Source organism: Lepisosteus oculatus, chromosome 4 (assembly GCF_040954835.1).
Source record: "Lepisosteus oculatus isolate fLepOcu1 chromosome 4, fLepOcu1.hap2, whole genome shotgun sequence".
In the NCBI taxonomy this organism is placed as follows: Eukaryota; Metazoa; Chordata; class Actinopteri; order Semionotiformes; family Lepisosteidae; genus Lepisosteus; species Lepisosteus oculatus.
Window position 1 is genome coordinate 30844984 of NC_090699.1, and position 15940 is coordinate 30860923.

The following is a 15940-nucleotide window of genomic DNA, read 5'->3' on the forward strand; positions in this document are numbered from 1 at the left end:
CTGGAATATCTTTATTTACCTGGTATCACCTCTTTTCTTCTCCAGCGTTATTCTTATATTTCTTTATGATAAATGTTATGTTGAAAAACTGATGGAAACTACAGAGTGAAGGATATTGAGAGGGGTCACTGTGTTATTATGTAACCGTGCTTACTTAAATCCTGCTGAATCCTTTCTGCAGGAACAAATGCTAAGGACTGACTTTCAGACAAGATAATCTTCTGGCAGAAAACTTCCCTACAGCAATGGAAAGCGATGAAGAGATTCCACCACATGTACGTACAGACTAGGTGTTTCTCGTTTTAAAGAGGGTGTTGGAACAGTTAGATCAAGACGTTTGTTTCCAGTTACTGTATGTCACCGATAACTTTTGCCTGTGGACTGTTTTTTTTTCAGGTGGCTCTGAATGATTTGCGTGGTGTGGTCTAGTTCAAGACAATATGGTAGGGTAAATGACACTTTGTGAATACTGTGGTGTGAAAAGGACCAGGTCTTATATTTTTGCCTGGTGATAACCTGTTTGATTTAATTTTATCTTATACAACTGTCTGTATATGATAAAATAATATCAAATAATTGATGTAGAGTTAAATTTGTGAGTGGTTATCTGAATAAAAGCATATAAGGCATGTGCTAGCCTTATTTAGCTGTTTTTAGATTGAAATATTTGAAACGATCAATCCTTCAAATGAGTTAGCATCCTTTATGGTTAATGTCTGCTACAGCAGTAATCATAATTAGTAATGTAAAATAATTTTGGAGAATTAGAGTACAATATCCATTTATTCTGAGTAAAAGATTGGCCTTGGGTGCTAAATGTTTTCTCTGTTTTAAAGTATAAATGCTCATAGCTTCCTTTTGGGAGGAAATTGGAATGCTGTTTTTTATGTTGAGTGAAAACTACAGAGATTCAGTGCAAAACATTCAACAATTCTATAAAAGATATGAATAAAAAATAGATTTTATTGTTTAAATGGAATTTCATATGTGAGACATTACTCACCATTAAAAGGATTCAAACTCTTATTCATTTAAAGTTTTATTTTCTGGTGATAAAACAGTTCATTCTTTTGGCTTCCCGTCAAATTTTCACTTCAAAACAAGAAATAACTAGCTTTAGTTTTGAAATGCAGTGTACAGTATATATTCTTTATTGGCAGTTCTTCTCACACTGGCTTTTTTATATTGTTTATTCAAAATTAAAGTAGTTGTAATTCAAATGTAAATTATTTCCAAATAATTTAAATAAATAGGTATATACAGTAGCAGGATTTGAATCATCTCATAGGATTTCACCCAAAGTTAGTTCTTTTTGAGACTTTAATGTCACCAATTTCCTATACACTATTTATACTAATTACTTGCGCCAATTTAAGAAAGGAAATATAAAATGTGACTCCTTTTCTCCAAATGACTTTACAGTATTTACAGACAAAATTGTTATATTTCATCAGTAGATCATGACTAAATTCACTGAAACAGTTTAAAACTTCCATCTGTCATTCAGCTATGAGAAAGTTGCTTATTCTTGTTAGGGTGTGCAGCACCCAGGAGCCAATAGACTGGACCACAGCCCAGATGGGACTACAGTCCGTCACAGGACACACACATACGGGAACAAATTAAAAAATGACATAATCGTTTCATTTGAAAAGTGTGAGGAAACTGGAGTGCCCTGCAAAAACTCACATACACGGGGATGAGTTTAAACTCTGTGCAGGAGGCAGCCTGATCTGCAACTGGACACCAAAGCTGTGAGGCAGCGATATCAATGTAAAAAACACCGTGCCACCAAGATCCAAAAACGAATTGTTTAAAGAAAGAGTGATGCTGCAGGGCTAGGGGCTGTCCTGACCTGAATTAGATACAGAAGGGCTGCTGTGTGGATCTCCCGGAGAAACCGATTGGCTCATTGACTGAACGCTGGAAAGACAATACTGCATTCACATTCGCACCATTCAACCAGTTAATCGGCAACCCCAGGAGCTCCACATTCTGCTTCCTTTAGGACAGGCTAGTCCCTAGGCCTGCCACATTACAGAACTACTTAAGCCCAGTTTAAAAAATGACTCACTAATCGTAACTATTTGTAACAGTTTCAATGAAGTGCTATGGCTTTGCCACGCGTTCCATAGTTTCCAAATCGCTCCCAGATAAGACAACAGTGACCTCCTGAATTTAGAAGTGGACGTCTTGCACATTCCTTGTGGAAGGTAATCCTTTTATGGTCACTGGCAGCCAAGCAAGTATCCACATGCGACTGTTCCCAACAACACCACCCCCCTCCCCTGGGGCTCAGTGGCTGATTCTGCTCATGAGGTGACAAAGTGACCTTTTTTACACAACCGACATGAGGCTACAGTTGCTACGGTAACCCCCACACAGCTATTGAGCGCAGAGGCAGGATATCAGCTGACAGTTTACAGCAGGGGTCCCCAATCCTGGTCCTTGAAGATTGTGCTGAAGAGCAGGAAGAAGCTGTTAAACCGACCAGAGCTGATTGAGTAAGAGACCAGTTGAACTGAAAACTGTAGAAACCACTGCCCTGTACTGGAGCAGTATTAGGGGACCCTTGGTTTAAACAACAAATTGCTTGCTAAGGGTATGGTTGTCAAAGTTTTGTAGTGGAAAAGAAAATGTCACTCCTTCATATCCCACATCATATTAAACCAGAAAGGTAGATGTATACTAAGGAAAAAGGGAATGTTTTTTTTAGAATATCAAACCATATTGACAGTTTTTGTTTCGTACAAAATAGGTGAAAATACTGACAATATTTTACAGATGTTATGGGGCATTTCATTTTCATGAAAAGATGGTTTTCATTAACCAAACCAAAAATGTTTTGAAGCTGTTCTTCGGCAACCCTGTGCTACTGAACTCCTCCTAACCCGTCTATCTCAAAAACATTTCTGATCTCGATATATTGCACAGTGAGTGGATTTATGAGGTGTTTTTGCGAAAAAGAGGTTTTTATGTGGTCATTTAAGTCACACAGCAGGGTACTTTACAATAAGTAACATCACAATAGAGGATTTAGAAGATATCATTGAAGGACCATCAAGAAATCAAGTTTAAACTAACTCTTAATACACAACACCAATTTATATTTTCAATATTTAAAAAGAATGCTATCCAATTGATCTAAGGAGTATAGAATCGGGTTGAATATGTATTAGAGTAGCTATGGGGGTAATTTAAGCTTGATAGGCCTCAAGGTTTAACTGGCTCTTTTTTTATTTAGTTCCAGGTACTGGCAATACAGAATGGAGAATGTTACTCTGACTTTGCATATTTGTGATTACTGTATAATCACCTTGCTGGAGGAGACAACACACATTGAATATCCTGTGGGTGTGACTGAAATTTCTCCCAACCCCGATTCAGTCATCCTGGTAGTGGCCCCAGCGGTCAGACTGTGAAAGATAAGCAGATATGGCCAGCAGCCATATCACCCTGCAACTCACAACTGGCAGCCCACTGAAGCTCAGCAGGTGTGAGCCTGGTCAGTACCTGGAGGGGAGACTCCTGGGAAAAACTAAGGTTGCTGTTGGAAGAGGTGTTAGTGGGGCCAGCAGGGGGCGCTCACCCTGCTGTCCATGTGGGTCCTAATGCCCCAGTGTAGTGATGGGGACACTATACTGTAAACAGGCGCTGTCCTTCAGATGAGACTTAAAACCGAGTTCCTGACTCTCTGTGGTCATTAAAAATCCCAGGGCGTTTCTCGAAAAGAGTAGGGGTGTAACCCCGGCGTCCTGGCCTAATTTCCCATTGGCCCTTACCAATCATGGCCTCCTAATAATCCCACTCTATGAATTGGCTACATTACTATGCTCTCCTCCCCACTGATAGCTGATGTGTGGTGAGCGTTCTGGCGCACTATGGCTGCCGTCGCATCATCCAGGTGGATGCTGCACATTGGTGGTGGTGGAGGGGAGTCCCTATTACCTGTAAAGTACTTTGAGTGGAGTGTCCAGAAAAGCGCTATATAAGTGTAAGCAATTATTAATTATTATTATTATAAAATAAATTACCAGAGCACAATAATATGCTGAACAAAAAAGTACAATAATTTGATTCATGCAGATATAAGGCTTTTTCCATATATGGCACATATGGCACAATTTAAAACTTAAAACATGTATCAGTATGTTATACAGTAAAACACGTTTTTTCCCTGAAATACAATTTGTACCTATATTTTAATACTTTGACCAGCCTGGAAAATATCAATCAGGTTATTAGGCTATTAGAGAAAAGAATCAAACTTATTAAATTAAATTTTTATCGATATTCTTTCATTGATCTTTAAAATGGAGATGCTATAAAGTGATTTCTATTTAAACCTATTGGTATGTAACAATTACTGCAACTATAACAGTTCGAATTCTTATAATTGATAGGTACTAAAACTCGGTTTGCAGCGTGTAAAGAGATTATTTCAAACATCGGGAAAATATATTTAATGCATCACAGTTCTTCTAGAAATAATTTTGTAAGCAGAAGAGAGTTGTATTGTTAGCCGCGCTGTGTAAAGATCTCTCATTACGAAGTGCTGATTCAGGACACCGAAGTCATCCCTGTAGTTCTTAATATAATTGGGGCTGACATTTTCCGATGACGCGCCTGCAGCCTCTCTCTGCTCCACTCTCATTCCCAGCCGGAGAATAACTGGAGAAGGGTTCATTTGAGGGGAGCCGCAGTTTTTAATTTTTAATCTAGGTTTTGAGACAAAGGAAATGAAAAAGGCCCTAAACCCACATTACATTCATCCTTTTAGTCTTAAATGCAAGTAAGGCCACAGCGCTGTGGGGAAAACTTCGCATTCCGGTGTAATCCTACCCTGTCGGTTTAATGATGGCTGAGCACTTAAGAGGGAGGGGGCAGCGAGTTGTGCGTGTGTTGGGGGTTGCTTAGTAAAGAAGAGGGGGAGGCTCCGCTCAGCTGCCTGGAGAGGGGGAAAAAAACGTCAAGAAAGGGCGTGTTATCTGGTCGTACGAGTCAGAGCACGTTTCTGTTACGTTGGGCGCAGCATGTAGGCACCTCTGCTGCAGCGGGGTGGGGAATAGGATTTAACCCTGTGGGCGCTAGGGCCTCGTGGAGCGGCTTGAAACCCGTAGAGGTTGTTTACATTAGGGGACCTGGTCGGTTACTGATAATCGTTGCGATATGTTTGTGCCTTTATAACATACACAGCTCAATTAGAGGAGAAATGTCCGTCACACAGCTCCCCCTCCAAGTCTGTTATAAATATCCCAGAGTTTTGAACATTTTTTTAAATTATTGGGTTTGAGTTTATTTAAATATATTACTAACAAATTAATTTGCTAGAGAACCCCAGACTGAGGGAGTCATTTCTTTTTAACATGGTTTGAGCGCTGTGACTTTATCAAGGTCACTGAGTACCACATCGTGCTGCTGCGTCCCGGTATAAATATGATCGAGAGAATGAGAGTAAAACTAAGGTCGCTGCGGGTTATTATACTTCAGTCAGCGTTAGGTTTGTGTGGATGGATTCATAGTTGTTCCCAACTTCCTTGAGAGGATCAACTCGCTTCTGTTATTTAAAAGTTTTTTATTGTTATTTCGATGTTAATTTAGCTAGTAGTTTCAGTAGTTCTCCCTCCTTCACTTGAAATTCAGTGTTGTTTGGGCTGTATTTTAGTGGTGTGTGAATATGTGAAGTTCTTTGGGATTCCTTGGAATAAAAAGCACAAAAGAATGCAAAGATCTCTATTAATAATTATTAATTATGTTGATGTTTTTATAAAAGGTTACTTACACTTCTACCCCTTTAAACAGCTGGGTATTTTGCTCAAGATTGCTTCTCCACCCAGGTGCAGTCTGCAGAGCCCTAACCAGTCCTCCACATTTTTTTTCATAAAACTTTGCTTAACTCCTTGTTACATTACTCCATTTACAAAACCTACTGAAATATTTTGACCATTTTGGTATTTAATATGGTCTTTTAGTTGAGTTAAATGTAATTAGAGATGGATTGCTTTAAAAAAGTTCAGACTGAGAAATGAATCGAAATACTGAACAGTTCCACAAAACGACTCTACTATTTTTTTGCAGCAATAGTTTTGACATACAGTAGGCTTTTTTTCATCATTGCAAATTGCTAGATGGAAAATTGTGTAAAAGCCATATAATTGGGATTTTTATCAATATGGTGTGAGAGTCTGTGAAATTCAGACTGTGTGTTTTGATTTCTTTTTATGCGATGGGTATGTATCCTTAAAACAGGTGCAAGCTTGGCAGCCACAGTATGATGTTTGTCTTTATCAATAGGTCCTGTAGTAACTGGCCTCTTTAGCAGTGAGAAGGTAATTCAGTCTGCCAGATGAATGCCTTGGCTCTGATCTCAGGATTTGTTTGGCAGTTAGCAGGCGCAACCAGGCCCATTTATGTCAAAAGTGAAATTTGATCACAGAAAAACAGCGGGGAAAGGTTTGTAGAGCTCATGCAAATGTACCTTGTTTAGGAGAGCCACGATTTATTCATTTTCTCCTTGAGATCCTTCTTGTGCAGGGAGAAGCAGTAGCACAGACAATGTGGCACCGTTAGAGTTTCGGAAGCCATTTCATTTGCAACACAAGAACACTCTTTGGTTCCCGTTCCTCTCTTTGTTTCGTCAGTTGAATCTGCCTTTTTTCCTTTTGGGGTAGAGGTCATTCAGATGGTTTTCTCTCTCCTGTTGCATTTGTTCTTCATAGACCTTTCTTTATAAGGCTTTTCTCATTCTTTGAAGTGTTCCCTTCCCTTAGAATCTAAGGTTCCGGGTTTCTTCCTCTTGCAAAGGACAAACCTTAGAATTTACCATGAGCTTTGTTTGTATATATTGATATGTGAGTGGCCAAAGAGAGCATAGTGTTTTGGTTCACCTTGAGGCAGAGGGAAGCATTACTCAGCTTATATTGACTTGTTCAGGAATCTTCATGTGCCTCCTCCTTTTGTCCCTACACCGCAGTGTGAGAGTGGGAGAGCCGTAGGCTGTTGTGAAGCACACATGGTGGGGCTGTTTTAGTGATGCTCAGGCACCAAACATGGCGACTCCTTTGGGGAAGCAGGCCTGGCGAACGTGCTCTGTGGTTTTACCATAGTAAGTGCAGCTCCCTCCCCCGCCCATCGCTCTTGAGAAGGAGAATGAGACAGCCGTCAGCTTGACTCTCCTTTGCAAAACAGCTCCGGTATCTCAGCCAATGACAGGGCAGGAAGTGGGCAGGGTTTAGCTAGTTACCATTCCAGCTCCTGCTGCATCTCTCTGAGCTGGCTGGCTGGTGGTTAGAGGAGTAAGCCACAGTGAATGTAGATCCTGCTTTTTTTATTTCATTTTGTACACTGCGCAGATACCAGAAGGGAACAGGGACGATCAGGGTGAAGGCTGGCTTTTCTCTTGTAAAAAAGGGATCTGGTGAAGGTTTACGGACTCGACTGGAAGGATTTCCTTGTGTCGGGCTTTTCCCCCTCTTGTTACACGCACAACCCAGGCAGGATGATAGCAGCCCAGCTTCTGGCCTATTACTTCACAGAGCTTAAGGATGACCAGGTCAAAAAGGTGAGTCCAGAACCCCTGGCAAACTGACAAACTGGCTGTGTTTCGAAACATTCCTGCAGTCTTAGAAATATGAGGTTAGGAGCCATGTAGAGGGATGTGACTATGTTTATATTTTTAATGTAAATGTATTACTGTACTTGTCACTGAGGTCTAAGGGCCCTAATTTATTTGTTACTCCAGCAAATCATATTTTGGCAGAGAAGGCCAAGGTGGTTGCAATGCCTGTAATCTGTGGTGCTGCAGTGTCCTTGAAATCAGGATGTAGGTGTCGGTCTAGCTGACTGGGCACTGGAGTGAGGTTTTTATGGGTTTTTAAAGTTTGGTTTTATAAATTGCCAAAGCTAAGAGTTGTTTTTTGATTTCTGTTTTTGGTTAGTTTTCCAAGCATCTGAGAACCGAGTTGTCCGTATTTTGGTTTAAATTTATACTCCTCCCTTCTCAAGGCCTACTCTACTCAGTGCACTCTTTCGGTGCTGTAAGTGAAGACTGCGCTTTGAATGTACGTCAGAAGAGAGGTGCCTCAGCTGCTCAGCTTACAGATGTTGATATAGTTTCCAAAATCCAGGGTGTGCTTAACTTACAGCTGTGTGAGGAACGAGTGCTGTTAGAGCATAGAAAAGGCGTTCATTGGTGAATATGTAATAGTGAAGTAGTTACAATAATACACGCCATGATGTGAAATAATGTGATAAACTTGCATGTAAGGTAAAATTACAGTGAATATTATATTCATAATATTATTACAAGGTCCTCTTCAATAACATTATTAAAACTGCATTAAGAGTACATACAATGTGTTATACCTATTATCATCGGTACTGAAAATACATCTGTGGCAATTCCCCCCAAAAACCTGAATTAAATTATATTGTATTGCATTATTATAGCAATGTGTATCTTAGAGAAAGGTGAAAGTATTTGTAGAGTATTGTTCTGACTCCTCTTTGCCATGCCTTCAGGCCTGCTGATTTAAGGATGAGTCTCAGAGGTAGAGTGATAGAGCTGGGAAGTCCTGATCCGTAAATGGTGCTCCGTTCCTGTATTTGGATCCAACTTAATACTTGAAATACTAATACAAAAATTAACCCTTTATTAACCCTGTTCAAAGGTTTACGCAGGTGGTCTTATGTTTGAGAAGTGGGAAATTCATGTGTGGGTGTGGTCATTCTTAGTGATATGTGATCAATACAAAAATGAATCGTCACCCTCAAAACAACCAAATTAGCATAATAAAGACAGCTTTTGAAATATAATAATGTATTATTATATTGTATTCTATTATATAGTAGTAATTTAATTAATTCAATACTATTTGACAGAAATAGAAAAATGTTCAGAATCTAAGTAACGCAACAATGTGTGTAGGGAGGCCAATTAAAGGCCAACACTGTGGTGAGCTACAAGAATGGTCAGCTGACATTTTTTACCATGTGAACGGTAAACCACCCTCTATTAGATTACAGAGATTCATTTACAGGATACAGGATGATAAAGTATCATTCAATAAAACAGATTTTGTCTTTAAATAGACTCTTCTGTCGGATATAAAAAGCCCTGGCTACCTGTCTGTAGGGAAATCCCATTGTGTTATAGTAGTTGGGTCCCTGGCCTAGAGTGAATGTCTGAAGGGAAAAATCAATCAAATGGTGAAAAAATAATTATTTTTGTAATCTATTTTGTAGAAGAGGTTTTGGGAGGGCTTTCTACCCCATTTCCAAAATAAAACTTCCACGATTCTGTCTTCTAACTGAGAAAGTTCAGATTTTTAATTCACTTGCTGATTCAAGGGCAAAGATTGCCCTCTGTCAAAGATAATGTTTCATAGCTTCAGTACCCAGGCTAGCACTGAAAACATTCTCTTGTATCAAGGAGCTCTGTTCTGTGGCCAGATTGTGATAGCCATAGAGTGGAAGGAGGCTATAGTGAGGGGAAAATATTTCATTTTAATATACTGCTGACTGTAATGTCACAACCTCTAATTGTGGAACAGCTCATAAGCTAGGATCAGAACCATGTGCCTTAAGTACTGTGAAAAGACTATAATAACCTAAATGGAGATTCCATTTCCAAAGATGAAGTCACTCAAAAGCAGAGTGTGTGGTTTAGTGCTCTTATAAGTGAAATCATTGTACTGCACATTTAGCAACAGATTTGATTAATGGTTTTACAGTTAATCAAACTGGAATTTAGTGAAGTTTAAAATTCAAGCCCAAGCTCTCAACAGTATGTTAATTAGAATTTCAAAATAAATCTTAGATTATATCATCTTGAATAAAACACAGTTTTGTAGGTGCTCAGATAAATATCTTCTATGGCAAAGATTAATTCCTTTCAAAAATCTGGAAGAAGTAAAAGAAGGAAGCCAAAATGAGGAAACAATTTATTTTAAATTGTTAATTTAACCCGTATCTGAAAAATAAATGCCACAATTAATTTTGATCAAATAGGTCTAGTTTAATTGGAGATCACTATTCATCTAGTTTAAATTAGGACCACTTTAAAAAACAAAGGGGTTGATTTTTTAGAACCCAGTGTGTGCTGTTGCCATGGCAATACAAGCCATGCAGACTTGCCACATTGATGGATTACTGGGCGAGTTAACGTTAATGCCATGGGCCTACGGATACACTCTTGGACACACAGAGCTGCTAGATGTTGAGACCTGTAAAACCATTTTTACCATTAGTATAGAAAGAGTGACACTTGAATTAAATGAAATGTGTTTCATGGCCGCAGCCTCATTTACTAGGCCATAGTTCACAAAATGTAGTGACAAAAATTGTTCATCTAAAGCGTATAAAGAACTAAGATGAATGTAAATAAGTAATTCATTATGAGACTAAATGTTATTAGAGGGGGAAGTTTTTGTTAACTGTAACTACATGTCTGCTTCCATGAGTAGAAAATTCACAGACATGTAAACAAGATTTAATTTCTGAGTGATTCCTTTGATAAACATAGCTTTCTTCAGTAACAGCACAGCAAAAAAAACTCTCACTGTAATAATATCTTATAGGTAACTACTTAAGTAAAGGACTCTTGCAGAGAAGTGTTCAATTCCCCATTCTATATCTGAGGAAATCTATTTCCTTGGTGTTTTAAATGTTTAGTGATCGAGGAGAGAGCCCTACAGTAGCTGTAATAATGCATATGTAACTTTAGCTGCTCAACATCCCAGATAAAGAAGGAAACTGAAAGTAAATAAATTCTTGGTGGTTATCACTGGTTTGCATTCTTAACTGAAGCAAACATCTTAAGTGAAGTAAGTACACTGGGTCACAGTTTCCTAAGCTGGTGTTAACAGATAAATAAAACTGCCTAAGAGAACAGTCTGGTGGGCTCTTCCCTACACATTAAAATGGCATGCCAAATACACTTAGCCCTATCTCTGTATGACTGATATATTAGCATCAGATTGTTTTTCTGTTTCAACATATGTAGCTTGAGAACAAAACATTTATTTCTTCCCTTTTTTTCTCATTACCATGAAATAAATCAGATGCAAGGCAACCAGCTAATATTAAGTTAAAGGTTTTGATATTGTTGTGCTTTTTTTGAAATGCAGATGAATCTTCCAATGAATGAAATCATAATGTGTGCAATACAAAAATCCCTAAGTCAACAAGGTGTTACAAGCCTATTTCAAGTCTGTGGCAATACTTTTGAGTGTTATAGATAGCTTTCTAAGGTGTCTAACCAGGAAACTCTCTGACTACCTGCCTCACTGGAAGATATTGAGTCAGTCCTCATAAATTTGCATAGCCCTGAGTCATGATTTACTGTGCTCATCTGAGGTGTGTGCTGTTCAAATAGCTATACCTTGTCATAGTGTGTCATACTTTATTACTCTCCTCATGAGCTCCCTTTATCGTACTTTGCCTGAGGATTACGAAAATCACCTGTAAAAAATAAAGAAATTTCACCAATCGTGTGGTGCTTCAAGTCATTTCACAACGAATTAAATAAAGAATAACAAAATAAACACTCAGAAAACCACAGATGATGAAGCCAGTCCATTAAAACTGTGTTTGAGGAGTCTCAACTGTTTGTAAGAACCTAATTTCTTTAGTAGGCTGAAGTATTTCCCTTAGTCTCTGCACTAGTTATTATAGAATTAAACCTGCCACACTGCTTTCTATCCACACTCGGCCTGCTCCTCTCTAACCGATAGTGCTCACCTTGGAAAGAGATAATTCTTAAAAAATAAACATTTGAAGTCCTACTGTAATTAAATTAAGATAATACTGTGTGTGTAGTGGATGTTATACCATTGAAGACATGGAAGCTGTTTTGTATTCTGATCAGAACATGATAAATCATTTCCCAGTTAATTGAAAATGTTAATTGAACTGAAAACTTTCAGCACCACTGTTTAATAGTTGCAGACTCTGCTCACTCAGTGCTCCGGTCTTTCGAAAAGTTTCCCTCTGCTTCTTTACATTCCAAACCTAAGAACACCAACTACAGGTCTTAATCTATTGGATTGCTAACAGATGGCCACTGCTGAGCAAACAGGAGATTCCCTAATGTAAATCTCAGATGTAATTCCGGTTTCCTCTATTTATAGCGCTTAAATAAATTGGATACACACTCTTTGAATACAATTTTGATGGTTGCAAATGAGAGGAGGCCATTCAACACATCTTGCTCATTTGGTTTTTAGCAGCTAATTAATCTGAGGTTCTCACCTAGTCCTTTCTTGAAAGAAGACAGCTTTATGTTTAGCTGGTGCCCATCTCTTTTCCAATATTTCAATCTGTAAGAAAAATGACCTGTGTATGATGATAGTTTCTGCTTTAAAGATGAAGATGATCTAAACTAAATAGTAGTATCTAAATCTGTAGGGGACAGAATGAGGTTGGTGAACTAAGAAATTGAATGTAAAGTTCAATTTAAAAAATGTCCCAGCCTCAAATCTGCAATAACTGCTGAAATTGAGAAATAGGATTTGATTTATACTGCTATTTATTATGCTGAAATGTGATTGTGACTTAATATAATCGTATTAATTATGCCCTTATGAATTACCCATCCTGGCATCAAAAGTTCCATAATGTTTTACTGGACTTGACCAGGACAATATCCTGAAATGATTGCAAAGAATAAGTAACAGTAGGAAGTGTAAGGTTAATTATAAACCTGCTTTTTATCTTTCTGACACATGCCCACAATAGTGTATTTGTCGTAAAACCCAAACTGATAGTCCATCCACCCCTTTTCTCTAACATAAAGCAATTAACGTGCCTTATTAGTGTGTGTGATTCATTTGGTCTAAGAAATACATGAAAGTTTGAGGCGTAATTTTAGATATTCAGAAACATCTCTATCAGAGAGCTTGACCTCTCTCTGACTGACCTCTGTCAAAGTCAGAGCAGAAACCTGTGTAGGTACAGTAGGCCACAACCTTCCACCTCAGCCACACACACAATAGTAGCTCAGTGGCTTTTCAATGTCCTCGGATAGATATCCTAGGTGTCCTGAGGGTTGTAAAGGACTGTTTCTTTTATTATTTATAAGAAACATTTCACACTGCCTGCAATGTGTGGCACGTAATAATTAATTCCTGCAGCTACTACATGTAGCACTTCTTATCCCAAAGGATCCCACAGTGCTTTACATAAAGGAGGGGATCCGTCTCACCCAGCACTGAAGTGCAGAGACCCTCTGAGTGACGCACGGACACCATTAGGCACCAGGTGCCCCTCCATGTAGCAGATAAGGGGAATAAGTGACTTTGCTTTACCAGTTCAGTGAAGGGTGTACTGTAGGTAGGCCAGATTGTGCAAGCCCAAGGTTGATTTTGGGTTGGACTCTGGGGTTAACAACCCTACTCTTACGAATTAAGCCGTAGAGGCTGAATGTAGGATACCGTACTCAGAAAGGTTTCTCTCCCTGTTATGCTGTCTTGTTGAGATTTTAGGGATGAGAGCCAGAACTGTCTTTCCTTATAGGTGTGCACATTCCATTTAAGAACAAAAGATTCCATCTCTTCGTTCTTCCAGACCTACACATTTCTCTTCAGTGTGTAATTGGTAGAAACACATTTAAATATATCTTTCCATTATCATCTTCATCAGCTGATACCAGTTCACTGCTAGAAGCATTAAATTCCTGTCTTCAGCTATCTTCATTTATCATAATGTAACCTCTTTAGAGTTTGCTAAGTGGCAGGAACAGCTGTAAGGTTAAACATCCTTATGTTTTAGTTCCTACTATTCTGGTAACAAGTAGGTTCTCTCCTCTGATTAATCTTTAAAATGATCCTTCCCTGCATTCACACATTCAGTGACCTTTAAAGAGGTTAAAGGTGGTCATTCTCATGCAATTTGGAACATTCATGGTATGTTAAAAGCCATGCCGGTAAAACATTTGTGGTAAAAATCTACACATTTTCATGACTATCCTCTGTCTGTATAACCCAAGGTCAGCCTATGGTGATTAAGTTTTTTTTTAACTCCACTGATCTGCAAATTAAGTTATTTCTATCAGCATATTGACACTGAGGCCCATATTACATAAAAAACTTTGGCATTCAGGAATGATAAACCTGGTGACTGTGTTGGGCACAAGTCTTCTTAGTTCTGTCCAAAGACAAACCTAACGAAGACTGAGAATTGAGTTTATAATTTGCGATTTATAGGTAGGTTGTTTTTTTTAATCCAGATTTAAGTTTCATTCCTGTGAAGTAGACTTCAGGCGGTTGATTGTCTTCTAGTGGTAAATACTGTTTGTATGCAGAATTTTAGTCAATATGCTAATTTAAAAAGACAGCAATACATTACTAAGCAGAAAACAATTCTAATTATATGGTTGTGTTAGTAGGATATCTATATATTTCTTCATGTCCTTTCATTTGTAGATAATGATAAATATTATTTTTTCTTTTCACATACTGTCCACATGATATTGAGGGTAGCATATTGCTGGGACTAGGTGGGCCCCTAAATGGTGGGCTGTGAGTTTAGGTCCCTGCAGTGCAGACACTGTTGTACCTTTGAGTGAGGTACTTCACTCCAGCGGTGTAAGTGAGGTCTAGCACTTCTGGGGGTAATCCCTGTGATGGACTGGCTTTCAGATTTTTAGGGGACAGAAGTCCCTCTTGTTCTCTTAACTCCATAGAAACCAGGATAAGTTCAGGTCTGATGAGCAAGTTATTTATGGAATTGAAAAGTTATTTTCAATTGAAATGACTTAATCTGAAGTCCCCATAATTAATCTAAAGCATTACATAATGTGGATTTTAGCTGATATTACAACAAGCTAGATGAAATTATTGAGCAGTTGTTTCCTATTTAATTTTCTAAGCCAAACATGGAGAAGGTTGAAGATTAACTCTATGATTTTAGCAGTGCTAGAAATATATAACCCAATGAGTGCTGAGACTGTAGAACAAAAAAAGATGAGAATAAATTAGAGAACACCTTCTCATGAGCTTCTTGCTCATTAAAGTCTGAGTGTTCAATTATTGAACTTAAAGTTTATGTTGGTACAGGATGGCTCTAATAAGAGTGGTAGAAATCCATTTGAACTAAAGGAGTGAAGAAAATCTAAGTGGTCACTAATGCAAGATGCCTGGTTTATCCTCAGGGTTAACAATGGGCTGGTTTTGCCTCTGTTTGCTTTCAGATCGATAAGTACCTGTACGCCATGCGTTTCTCTGATGAAACACTACTGGATGTCATGGCTCGCTTCAGAAGAGAACTGGAAAATGGCCTGACCAGGGACACTAACCCCACAGCTTCTGTGAAGATGCTGCCAACCTTTGTGAGGTCCATACCTGATGGATCAGGTGAGCTCCCGACATGTTTTGACAGAGTAAGACTGGAATCTCCAGCGTGGCATTGTTCCAACTGGAAATCAAGTACCTTCCCACCTCAATATCAGAAAAGGGTTTTTGTCTGACTCAAGGGCCGTGCTGTGCATGCAGCAATGCGATCAATATTCATTGCTAGGTTGCCCTCTGCAAAAATCTGTTTTACATTTGTGGAATTAATTAATCCTATTCAGGCTAGGGCAGGCTAGACGGTTTTTATTCAATTGCTTATCACTCCTGGAACTCTCTTTCTGGGCCTGATCCAAGCTAACAAAAGATCAGATATACTTGTGATGTTCAGAGCAGCTTTACAGTATGTGTGACCTTCAACAGTGATGGCAGATGAACTGGAATCTCCGATACATTTTTCTTCTATTTTAATGTCTGTGACCTTCTCCTTTCAGTATTTCTGGGATGGGCTAGACCAATGGTATATACACCATATACATGTAAAAGACTTTTTTTCTTTTTAAAATTGTATCAGATATCTGAGATCAACCACTTAATCATTGCAATGCCCATCTTACAGTGAATTTGAGTGGGTGATATGAAGCAACTGACACTAC

General features: G+C 38.6%; 1 protein-coding gene across 2 annotated transcripts in view; it reads left to right on the forward strand.

Annotated features, from left to right (window-relative positions):
* The first annotated feature begins 199 nt into the window (after positions 1–199).
* The window catches only part of hk1 (hexokinase 1), a 34006-nt gene continuing 18265 nt past the window's right edge, over positions 200–15940 (forward strand). The window contains exons 1-2 of one of the 2 annotated variants that reach the window (XM_015346878.2): positions 200–275; positions 15188–15350. In XM_015346878.2, the coding sequence (XP_015202364.1) occupies positions 246–275; positions 15188–15350 (193 nt within the window). In that variant the 5' untranslated portion in view covers positions 200–245. Of the gene's footprint in view, positions 276–7240; positions 7562–15187; positions 15351–15940 lie in introns of those variants that run through there. The other variant, XM_006630437.3, reaches the window with a different exon arrangement.